Raw genomic sequence first — 13199 nt, 5'->3', positions numbered from 1 at the left:
CGTCAGCCGTAGCTCGGCAGATGATTGGTTCACTTCTGTCTGGGCAGTGCCATAATGATGTGACTATCAGATTGATCGCAAATCTCTCTTGTCTTTTTATGAATGCAGAGAAAAGATAATGGGAGTCTGTGATGCTCTGCTCACACACTAATAATGGTCCACGTGGAAATTATGTCTTGTCTGTGGTTTGTTCGGTCTTTTCTCATACAGTTTGTGGTCTCGAAGACAGGCTAAACACAACATTTACTAACTTCGTTTTGGGAAATATGGTGACCTTTTGCATTAAAAACATTGTTGCAGGGCTGAAATTCTTAAATTAAAAAAAGTCAGAATTTCCATATCCCATTACTGAGCCCATACATATGATACTATGGTATGTGTAGTATGTTATATGACTTATAGCATTTTGTGTTGGTTTAAAATATGCTATAACCACAAACATCAAATTACTATTGTTCTTTACTTGTCTTGTACAGTCGGTGTGTTCTCTCTCTCTCTTTTTCTGAGGTTTTCTTGTGGTTTTATGTGCACGCTGGATCAAAACACATTTAAGGTTCCCAGTTTGAAGTTTGCTTATTGTCGTATGCCTCCTATCAAAATGAGTTTTGCATATTGTTCCTTTATTTGGGTGCATGAGCTTCAGCTTCAGTGTGCTTAATGATGTTTTTGTGTTTGCCAGTCAGGCTGTTTTCATTTAAGATAGGGGCTCATCTTAAATTACATGTAGCAGCATAATAGCATGTTGTGGCTTAATTTTTAGGATGTAAAGCAGAGTATTTTAACATATCTTCAAGCAAGTCTGTAAGGATTTAGTGGGCTACTGCTAAATCCTGTCTCAGGAAAATGTATGTGGTTACTTCACTAGAAAAAGGTAGAAACTGACAGTTCAGATATAAGAAACTGTGAAGTTGCTGAAAAAAAAACACTATGTTAATCTGTTGTTCTTTTACTGTAAATGCTCAAGATGTGAATACACAAATGGCATACTGTCTTTTATTGAGTTCCACTGACATGGTACAGAAAGAATCAAGAGGCTCAGACAAAAGTTATGCATTCGATTAGGATAACATTCATGCCTGATAAAGTAACAGTTCATCACAGAAATGGAGGAAAACATCATGTGGGGTGGTGTTTAAACTCGACTTCATCTGATCTTCTGCCTGCGAGTATGGATTAAACATTTGGATCATTGTGCCACAGGTTTTATCTTTTATGACATCGCAGGAAAAAGAAAATAATTCCTCCTTCACCTGCCTTAAGAGTCTGACCAGAAACTTCATGCTTGGATCTGGCAGCTGCAGGGATTAGATTGGTTTTTGGTTTGTGCGATCTACAACCCCGCATATGGTATTTCCTTTGTCAACATATTAAAAAAGTGAAAATGTTAAACGGAGCTGCTAAAATGGTGCTTTTGGATTACCTATGCAAAGCTGTAAGGCAGGCACCTGCTAGATGCATTTTTCCAGGTGACAAAAAAAAGAAAATCACCTGTGCAGGAGTTGCTACAAATATGACCACGGGCAACTCATGCAAAGGGCTATTTCTAACCCTCAATAACCCACATTGATGTGGTGCATATGACTGCATTGGTAGTAAACAAAAGGGAGAAGCTACAGGTATTTTTAAGAGAAAGAAAGATTTAGATCAGTGACTTCAGTACCTCTGTCAGTGCACATCCACTGACAGAAACTTAAAAATTGAAACAAACTGTGCCGACAGGTCTGCCATTTTGACATCAATTTGTCACAAAGTTGTGCAAAAAAATTGAGTGCAAGAATCCCTAGATAAGGCCCAGGTTATAGTTTTTGCATTGTCTTAACCTTGTCTTTTTTTCTTCTTTTTTTAAATACATAAATATTTCTGGATAAAGACACAAATTTAAGGAGAGAAAACTAAATTTTACAACCTGTAACAATTCCTTCTGATTTCAGTTTTGCTGTCATTTAAAATCACAACACACTGGCAACTTTTCCGGCATCTATGACAAATCTTGACGTCAACATGTTTTTTTTTGTTTTTTTTATCACAGCCCATTGTACCATTACCAGATTTTTTAAATGAGGTTTGAATACCCATTCCTGCTGAAGTTAATGAATCCTACAAACGTTGCCATGTTGGTACAATAGTTTCATAGGTGTATATTACCTTATATAAATCATCTCAGGCATTTCAGCTGATCAGAGTGCAAAAATCAACTCAGCACTAAAGTAGAGATTAAAGGGAGACGCGTTTCCCTTTTCACAAATATTTCATTCATTCATGCTGACTATAAAGTTTTAAGCGTATGAGGATAATCATATTCTCACTTCAACAAAATGCAAAAGATATATCCTTTATCCTACCCAGCCATGCTGCACATTGATATTTTGCCCACTGCTGCTCAGTTGATTTTGTTCCTAATGACAATCTGGATTCATGATGCTCATGAGAAAACATTAAAAAGGTAAAATGGTGTATCTCTTTGCAAAAGACAACAGAAGCTACAGTGTTGCGCCTTTTTTTCCTGAGAGCAAAGGGGCTCTGATCCAGGATCATTGGTCAGGTTACAGTACCAATGTCTTCACTGTGATTTAAGAGGCAAACTGGTCTCAGATCAGCGACCCTTTTAAGGACTTAACTGTGAATAGAGAATTATAGCTGGTTCCTTGTCAGTTAAACCCGTGGCCCTTTTGGTCAACAAGCCTCAAATGAAAAAAAAACAAAAAAAAACACAGAGAAACACAAACACATAAACAACAAAACATGCAACACTTCTCCTGGTTCATTAAAACAAGCAAAAACATACTGTAAGACAAAATCAATCAAACCACTGGTTATTCATTCAGGAATAGTTCTTTGCATTCTCTTCTCCGTTGCTACAGAGTACCTGATGCATGGTCAGACATCTTTTTTTTTTTTTTTCTTCACAGTTTAAACAAGAATTAATGAAGCCAGAAAGTCTGCTGCTGAATAGTTGATAACACCCGAAATGCATTGGCTGGGAAAAAGTTGTAACATCCTCTTAACTACTCAATATTTTGTACAGAGCAAAATAGCTGTGCAGCCAAAACTGCTGCCACATGTCTGTTGATGGGTCCACAAAACACAGTGAAAGTCCTCAGACTCGCAAGGAAAGAAAAGCTGGAGGAAAATTCACTTCAGACAGTAGGACCTCATGTAGCCGTCATATGAAAGCTCTGTTTCTTCCCAAAGGTAGCTGTAAAGGCAGTATTGAAGTTTCTGTTTTCTGCTGACGTGGTCCTTTTTTTTGAATAACAGTATGGGCATTAAATGGGTTTAATGAGCTGCAGCACACAGGAACCAACATATTCAAACAGAGTTCATGGTTAGAACTGTAGGTGTTTCGCTTGTCTGCTTTCAAGTCCAGGTCTGACAGTACGTAGGCTGCTGCAGATACAAAATGTGGTCATCTTCTGCCAGAATCTGTTCACGGTAGACATGAAAAACAAACCAAAAAAAAAACCTCTGCCTATAGAGAGGCAGGAAATACATTTGAGTGGGCAATGGAAAGGTTTAAAAACAGGGAGGTACAAGATGCATGCCATGCAGTTGTGATGTGTATTTTTGTTGTTGCTGTTGTTGCTTTTAGAGATAAGTTTCTTCACTCCAGTGACTTTCCCTTTAATCTCTCTGCACCTCCGGCTGCACCTTCCTTACTTCTGCTCCTCGATTTCTCGTTTGACCTCTGCTACATAATGGTGATCTTTCCCATGAGCCACCTCCATGATGGCCAATGCCTGGAAACAGGAAAACAAACTTAAACAACAGACACTCAGTCTATGACAGATGATCAAAGTAAATGCTTGATAGCACTGCAGCTTATAACTACAACTAACTCCTCCTCACCCCACAGTGTTTTCTTCCTCACAGCACTTCAATTTGCCACCAAACAATTTACCAATGGACCACATGTCTGTACATTACCTTCTTCAGAGCTCTCACTCCTTGTGCCTTCTTCTCCAGCCCCAGATACAAACGTCCCAGTTTCAGATACATAGACGCCACATTCAGAGAGTAGGCTGGGTAATGCACACTGCAGAGAGAATACAACAGGCAGTAAATGCAAAAGGAAACACAAGATATAATCTATGATTAATTATACATTTAAATGTTCAATCCAATGTGCCGCAGTATAGTGTATATAATGTTAGTTGGATAAACTATGCATCTTGAGAAACATGAGTCATGCTGTAAATAAAACATTAACAACACATTCTGAGCTGATTATTAAAGTACTATGATAAGAATTAAAAATTAAAATCTGCATTTTGTCTCTATGCTTACATTTCTACAGACACAGACATTAGGGCACAGATGATTTCTATTGAGATTAAACTCTAACTGATGGACTGCCGCCCCAATCAGCCACTGAACTTGTCGACAAAGCCGTTGTTGTACAATTGATTGATGATCCATTATACCAGCATGACTGCATCCCTGCTGTCTGTCTGCTTCACAGATCAATTTACCTGTATGGCTGAACGATCTTCTCTCCATAGCTCATTGCTCCATCCCAGTCCTGCATGTAGAGACAGACGCCCATGGCCTGGTACATCATATGCAGCATGTAGACGTTGGTGTCTGCAAATATAGCCCCCATTTTCTCCTGGCTGAGCTCACACATTTCCAGGAGCTCACTGGGAGGTACCAGGTTGTCAAGGAATAATGACAAAGAACGGAGCAACAGAAGAGGAGGCACTGAAGTCAAAGTTCGTCATTAATAAGGACAGGAGACAAAACTGACAGAAAAACTGAAGAGAGTGCAAATAACATAACACACAATTCATAAACAAAAGAAGAGGATATTTTTGTAGTGTTTGGCTCTCCTGAACTCCTCAATTACATTCTTTGCGTAACGGACCATGGATCGTATTTCGTCTTCTTCTGGTGGAGAACTCAGTTTCCTGATCTCCATTTTTGCTTTGTCCTGAAGGGTGATAAAGACGTGGCATGAAACAAAACAAAACAAAAAATGCACACTACACCTACATCTATATATCAATGTTTTGTAATAACATGTAAGAAAATGTTCAAGTTTCAGATATGCCAACAGTACCTTAGACTTGGTGGTGCACTCAGTGCACTGGCATGTGAAGAAGTAGGAATCCAGCAGCCTTTCCTTCCTGTCCTCTGTGGGGTAGAGCAGGTCTATATAACTGTTAAAGATCTACAGAGAAAGATAAAAAAAAAAAAACACAGACACTTTCCATTATTCAAAAACACTAATACACATCTGTATTCCTTGTATTCATCCAGATGTTGTGTATCTAATGTAACCTACAAATTTGTGTGCATATTATCAATTGGCTAAACATTCATTCTAAAGATTCTTTGAGAAACATGCTATAATTTCACTTGGTCTCAAAATGTCTTTCAGGAATTGTTGCTAAATGTGTGCTCTTTTTTCTTACCTCATCTCCAGGGTTTATCTCTTGAACAGCTCTGACCTCAGCCACTGTGCCTTTATAGGTCACTATGACATTAGGACTACAGCTGTGATTCATCAGTGCTACACTGGAGCGACACAGGGGAGAAAGAAGCACAGAAAGGTTTGAGAAATGATTGTTAAAGCAGAGAATGCGGAAGAAAGCACTACCTTTAGCAGATTAAAGATGTTAGAACAACATGGTGTTTCATTTAAATCATACCACAGGGAAATAACCAGATTGAAAATAAACATTTATTGTGAAATCACATCATTGTTATTAAAACCATGAGAACCATGTCTTCTATGTAATTTTCACACATGGCAAATTTATCCTGAGGGCCGGATTGGACCCTTTGCCGGGCTGGTTTTGGCCCGCAAGCCGCACGTTTGACACCCCTGGTTTTAACATACTGCACTGTCTGTTTTACTGGCACTGTGATTTAACTAATCACTATGGACTCCTAAATGATGATCAAGTGTTGAAATCGACCACTTACTCAGGAAAAGCCGCTGACCCCAGATGGGAGAGTTCCTCGTCCTCTATGGTGAAGCCATTACAGTTTACCTGAAGAGAAAGAAAACAGGAGAGAGGAGGGGCAGAGCCAGAGGAGGGAAACACAAACAAACAAAACAAGGTGAAAAAAGGGACAGCATGGTGAATAGTAAGATACAAATGGCATCACCCTCCACTGTGCTGTGCTATGCAGCTCCCTACACAGAGGGAAGGAAATCAAGTGGTGGAGATTAAATATAGCCTGAGATAAGAAGCCAAAGAGGCTATGTCTACTGGTGTAGATGCATCAAATTAAAGAGCTAAATGATGTAGACTCTGCCAGACAGGACCAGTGTATCTGTGATATACACATCCTGGTGCCATGTGTCGACTAACAGGAGTGGGGTGGGGAGAAGGAGAAAGATGTAAACATGTGTAAACACAAGCATATTAAACATCTGAGTAATGTGGATGTGCTAATACATCATATTTGCATATACTGTGAGACTGAATGTTTTGCTCAAGAGTCACATGTGTGTGTATGTTACATCCCAGCATGTTCTTCCATAGAATAAGAAAGGTCAACACCCGTGTGTGTGTCAGCCAAAACCTCTGACCCCCTCACCCAACCTTAGGATCAAAGACACTTCTGGGAACAGAGAGTTTCTATTCAGAGAATTTATACCAACAGCATGTCGCGTTGCTCTGGGTTTAAGGGTTGATTGACTAGGTTTTTGCTGGTAAATGAAATTATTCTAATAATTTGGCGCAGAGTGTGTCAAATTAAACAAATTCAAATCTACCTCCCTATAATGTTTCTACTGTTTTCCAGTCTAGTTTTACCTGTGCAAAGAGCTCTGTGAGAGCCTGTTCGTTGGGGAGGTCGCTGATGTGTCTGGAGTAGAAATGATGCAGCGCTGCTATATCTGCCTGGTTCATCTCGTCCTTCTCACTGTCCATCTTATCTAGATCTGGAAGAGGCAGACAGAAGATAAGCAGACATGAAACACTGGGGCAGAGGGGACAACAAAAGACAGAGACGAAGAGAAAACATTGTACCTGGACGTGTTTGTTTATTAGCTGTTGCTCATTTTGAAGTAAGTTAGGACCAGCCACGCGCAGAAACACATGGCACATTTCTCTGGCCCTCACTGATCATGTTAATCACTTTAAAGTGTTTTAAAGTTATAAATTAAACGACTATCCATCCAGGATTATGTGAGCATGTTTTTTTTGTTGTCGTTTGTTACCACTACACGACCATGCACCACATTTCAGCAAACAGAGGAGCCACTCCTTGTTGGTCGGTGTATAATATACCGCTGCTATAGGCCATGTGTCACTGTCAGTCACACACAGACAGACACACTGACACAGACCGGTGGCAGCAGGCAGCAGCTGGCCACTGATTTGCTTTGTGTGCATGAGAGACAGGTGTGAAGGTTAATTCTGTGACAATCCTCTGATGACACATCTGAGCCTTGAACAACAGCTCAGACCAAATGATAACAACTGACACTAACTGGAGCAAAGAAAACACATAGTGGGGGCTGAGACAGGAGGACACAGTGTTGGGATTTTGATAAAACACATGGTTTTTATCATAGCACAATGTGCCTTGCTCAAGAGTCACAGTGACAGTAGTTGTTAAAGGAGGGAAGAGAATGTGAAATTACAGCACGCTGAAGCTTGGGATTTAAGTCCCAATGCTGCTGCAGCCTTAGTGAATGAAAGAGACAAAACCAGGACTGGAGGCTACAGCAGAGATATTAATAGACATGCTGCTATAACTGCAGAGACACAGGAAGATCACACACACACACACACACACTGCGCCATGTAACTAAAAGTGCACACATGTGTAACTAAGCACACACCCTTATATTTATATTCTCACACACACACACGTAGACTTACGGGCTTCGAACTCTCTGAGCAGCAGCACCCGTTCTGAAGGAGTGCGCTCTGTTGTGGCTCTCTGAAACATGGAGGACACACGAGATCATTAAAGGCAAAAACAAAAGAAAGAATCTCATACTTTCTGCTTTAATTACATTCATTTATTCATTCTAGTGTGTCTTTCATTGTGTCATAAAATGCAATATAACAATACAACACTTTAAAATCGGAGGTGAAACTTAAACACCAGATGATTTTAAACTACAAGCCGACAGTGATGCTGTGGCCAAAGTGACTTAATATTGCTCCTCCACAATGACAGGACATCCAGGATACTACTGTACTCATGCAAAACATATACAAATGAAACTGAGAACAGTTACACTCAGTAAGGTCCAGCTCATAGATTTAATTTACCACCAAGCCTCGTCCACTTGTTTTATTTGAATTTTATCAAAACCCTTCAAACTCTGTAGCAACATGCTCCAATGCTGCTGTTCAACCTTCAGTCATTACACTTTTCATACACACACACACTGGTCGTTTTGAATTCTCCTGGCACCAACAGTAAACTCACAGATGTAACAGAGAGGAGATGTTACTGACGGCCAGTGAGACAACTACAGCAGCTTATGTAGGAACCTCAGAGGGATTTATAAGCACCACGTTTTAAATCTTTGATCCTAGTTTTCTACCTCGCATCGACCTAATGTTCAGCCTTTGTTCTCTTGGATTTTAATTCATTTCTAGTTGTTATAAACAGTTTGCGTATAAACTGAGAGAGACAATGTAATGTGAACACCTCCAGTCCTCTCCTTCCTCTGATTACTTTACCTGTTTGACGATAATTCTGGCCACCAGCCTGACGGTCTCCGACGGACACCAGTTCTCGCCATAGGCACACATGGCTACACACTCCAGCTTGTGCATGGGCCAATCACCTCTCTGCATAAATACACAAACACACAGAGGGAGGTAGGGATAAGCAGTGAGATAAAAATAAAAAAAATCGACATTATAGAGGAACTATGCAGGATTTGTAGCTTGACTATGCTACATTTTTACCTTAATTAAACAGCTTTGGAGTAATTGTGACGGTTTAATAAATGGCTAAACTTGTTACAGGGACTCTGCTTCCTCTCTGCTTCCACATGCGAGTCACTTATTGTATCTCTTGGTTGAAAAACAACTTTGCACTGCGACACAAACGCACCCCGTAACACGTAATCTCTTGTTTATGACAGATTAAACTACACAAATATACACGTCGTAACATCGTACATGATATACAACATCATCTACCGCTCTATTGATTGATTTCTCGTCGGCTCTGTTGTAAACAAATGCACATGGTCGGGAGGAGGGTTAGCAAAACAGTGGAACAGCGACGGGACTTACATAGTTCCTCTTTAAATAATGTGTGTAACAAGATAATAACTGAAATGACAAAACAGCGAACAGAGAGGCTGCAGAATGACGATTTAATTATTACAAAATGAACTATTAGTTTTGTCACTGCAGTGTGTTTTCTGGCATGAACCTAAAACTAGATGGGAGGCAGACTGAATCGTCATAGCAACAGCAGTGTGAAGATGCTCATATGGATATGTGTGTGACCATTCCTATTCTCTTTGTGCCATTTGTGTTTTTTAAAAGAGCACAAATGAAGACTGACAAATACTCAACGCATATATTTCTGTTAAAATGTTCATTACAAGTTCCTTTAGTCAATTGTAGGAACTGCTAAACATACTCACACACATTAGCTACAAGGAGCGACTTGAAAAACAAACACACGCAAAAAGGATGTGGAAAGCGCTCTCACCTGACAGTCCACATTGCAGTAGTAGGCCTGTTTACATTTGCCACACTTGGAAAGGTCTTCTTTCCTGTAATAACACGAAGACAGAACTAAATTACTTCACTACAACTGTGACAATGGAAACCAGTCTGGACGCTTTATAAGTACAACTCACATGAAATACGAGAAATAGGTAACACAGAAACGGTTTGTTTCAGTTCTTTGACAAAAGGTTGTGGCTCATTTACATTCAACACCAACAGAATACACTTGGTCACTAAACCTTTATTTTCATTCATAGCAGCTCAATTATAATAAGATATTAGAATTAAATCATTATCAATCTATCTATTAACATTTAAAGTTTATTTTCATACAACAAGGTGTGTGTTAGGAATGTCTGATTAATCACATGAAGACACATGTACACAACATTTCTGACTGTAGGCACACACACACACACACACCGACACACACACCCCTGGCCTTCTCAACTCCTGGCTCCTCCTCTCTCGGGACACATGGTCACCTATATTTAGCACCCTAACCTTTTACTGCTCTACAAACCTTAATGGCAGCTCGGGTAGGAGGTGTGTGTATGCTTTTGTGTGAGTGAGTGTGTGTGAGTGTGCGTGTAGCAGTGTGAGAGAGACTAGAGTAAATGTAACTCTGAAGGCCCTCATCATAAAGTGTGTTATTGAGCTGCATATAAAAAAAGGACCAGAGTTTAACCCTGTTTTATGTTTGTGTGCCCAAACACACACACACACTGACACATGTGGGGTCTCTGAATCATGTTGGGCCTCTCTGTCCTTTCCACATCCAACAACATCCTGGGGCTAAACAGCATGATTGATGCACTGGATCTGATATGTTATGATGTTGTGAGTCTTTTCTATAGATCTTGAAATCATGATGACTAAAAAGATCTTTACTTTCTCTCTGCCTTTGAGGAACAGCTGGCAATAGATTTGTCACATTTACACTTTTGTTTAAAAAGGAAAGTGAAGTGCTGCTCTCTGCGCTCTGTAAACAGCTGTCAGTGGGTCTGGTCTGTGCTGCAGCACCACATTAATAAACTAAGCTGCTATAGTCTGGCTTTAAAAGAGAAAAAAAAACATCATTAGGGTTGTTGTACTTATATTTCAGACTCTCCTGGCTCTGCAGTGTAACAAACAAATGGTGCAGTGTGCGGTCAGGTGAGCTGTCTGCCTGCACCGACCCACACCGGACCCAGCGGCTCGGCAGCAGCAGCTAACCCGGCTAGGTGATGAGGTTAGCCGGGGCTGGACTGGACTGGACCCGCTGCTGCTGCTGCTGCTGGGTCGCTTTACCCTCGTTTAAACAACGTGAACATGTCCCTAAGTATCCACTGTGGATGTATGTGTGTGTCTGTCTCTGTGTGTGTCCCTCCCTCCCCAGCTGTGGAGCAGCGGTGTGTGTGGTACCTGGTGAAGCAGTGCTCGCAGTGCGCCCCCCTCTCGTTCACCGTCAGCACGTAGCAGTACGCGGGGCAGGAGAACACCAGCTCCCCCACGGAGAAGTGCCTCAGCGCCCGCAGGCCGCGGCCCCGGTCCGGGCTGCTGAACCTCTCCGTCCCCTCGATGCCTTCGTTCGTCATGGCTCCTATTGTTCTGTTTTCTTCGGTCACAAACTAGTCCTACCCGAGCAGCAGCACCTGTGTCCGCCGCCGCCTGCTCTAATCTCCCTCTGGCTGCGGAGCCTCGTCTTCCTCTCCGCCGCTGCTCCGTGTGTCCGGCTCGGCTCGCAGCGCCCCCTGGTGGAGAGGCGACGCCCCCGACCTGCAGCCACATGGGAAAGGATGCACTGCGCTCTGATGATGATGCCCTTATAATAATGAGGGCATCATCAGAGCCCAGTTTATAGCGAACCATACCATCCAATCTATGACATAAATCTGTAAATATTTGAACTATATATGGACGGTGAACAGAACGATCCCAAACCCCTAAAAACCCTCCAACTACTCCTGTTTTTAGTTGACTCATCTTGCTGATCGTGAATTTGTTTCTAATGTGATCTTCGGTTCTTTGCTTTTCCTTCATAGAGAGTTTAAAGAAGCACTTGAAGACCTTTTTTTGTACCCTTGCTTTCAATTAATTACTGGTATTTAACCCATCTTCTACATGTTCTGACTTTTATTCCCATCAAACTGTAAATTGCTTTCATTATGTAATTGCTATGTCTATCTATTGCAGGCTTTATCTCACCTCTATTGCCTTTTACTGTAGGCTACTATTATTGCATTGTTATACCTGTTTGTTTGTTTTTCTTCTATCCTGGCTGTGAAGCAACTTGAGCTGCACCTTGTGCATGAAAGGTGCTATACAAATATAAACTATTATTATTAGTAGTATTATTTTCTCTAATACTGTAGCCTATACCTGTGTTTATTGTGCATTTCAAATGTACTTTTTTTTGTCTTGGCTATATTGTAAATTAGGTTGCTACCTCAATATATTTCCGAGTCTAAATAAAGGTTATAATATTGTTTAACGCTTTGTTGCCAATTTACCTAATGTATAGGTATGTTAAATCAACTTTGTGTCATTTCTGAGGGTGCAGTCTGTGGTACTTAATTGTATTGCATTTTACAGAGATTCTATAATCATTCATATAAGTGGGGTGGGTTAAATAAAATAAACACCCATCAAGCAATCTGCACCTCTATGGGATTATTCCTGGTTAAATAAAGGTTAAAAATAATAATAAAAAAGAACAGGAGCTGCCAAGGCAGGTTTTATGGCAGGCCATTTGTGTCAGGGTGCATTAGTTTTAGGTAGATGTACCTAATAAACTGGCACTGTATATTGCATCTACTTTGCATCTACTTTTTTCATATTTGCCTGTTTGTGTGTACTATCTGTGTTTAGCTATGTGGTCCTTAGAAGTACTATGTTCGTGTGTATCTAAATTTATTCTCAGCACTTTGCACAAACACACAGCGAGAGCAATGGAAATTGAGAGTCAAAACCCTAGCATGGTTTAAACATACTTGAACAATTAAAGTAATTGCAGTTCCTGTTAGTAAGAACTCTGGGCACTGATCTTTAAATTGTTTTAGCGAGATAACATGCGGTCATGCCCAAAATACTACACCATATAGTCAAAATATGATGCTATGTTTTATTTCACTGGGATTGTTTCTCATGGTTTAGGCTGGATGTGTATGTTCTACTTAAGGAAAACCGTAATACCATAATACACAAGGATATTTAAGCCCATGGTTTTGGGATGAGATATTTAACAATCATTTATAGTGGTATCAACATACTTCATTTTTATGTTGAGAAACTAAGAACCAAGTAATTCTTCTGTCTCCACACTTTGGCTATAGAGTTGGCATTTCTTCAAACGATTAGAGGCGATTCTGTGTGACAGATGTTGTAAACATAGTGTTTATACATTATGTATGCATAACTTGGAGCTCATTGCATTAACCATATTGCCTTTGTCCTAGAAACCCAGAATAAATATAACCCATTTGCATTGTCCTCAAATTTATGAAAGTTTATGCTGTATTTAGTTTGGGACATAGAGTTTTCCCAGAGGACAAC

The 13199-nt window shown here is 40.4% G+C and overlaps 1 protein-coding gene across 1 annotated transcript; it reads right to left on the bottom strand.

Annotated features, from left to right (window-relative positions):
* Positions 1–975: 975 nt before the first annotated feature.
* On the bottom strand, positions 976–11337 carry smyd2a (SET and MYND domain containing 2a). The gene is made up of 12 exons (XM_085763789.1): positions 11070–11337; positions 9646–9709; positions 8655–8765; positions 7839–7899; positions 6765–6892; positions 5926–5993; positions 5412–5514; positions 5057–5167; positions 4807–4927; positions 4470–4644; positions 3925–4033; positions 976–3737 (listed from the first exon to the last, which is right to left on the bottom strand). The coding sequence occupies exons 1-12, from the start codon at positions 11240–11242 to the stop codon at positions 3654–3656; spliced, it is 1308 nt and encodes a 435-aa protein (XP_085619915.1). The 5' UTR covers positions 11243–11337; the 3' UTR covers positions 976–3653.
* Positions 11338–13199: the final 1862 nt, after the last annotated feature.

This window comes from Trachurus japonicus, chromosome 3, assembly GCF_045865225.1.
Source record: "Trachurus japonicus isolate A0001 chromosome 3, Traja_1.0".
NCBI lineage: Eukaryota > Metazoa > Chordata > Actinopteri > Carangiformes > Carangidae > Trachurus > Trachurus japonicus.
Note: the sequence above shows the minus strand (reverse complement) of the source record. Positions and strands in the feature narration are given on the sequence as shown.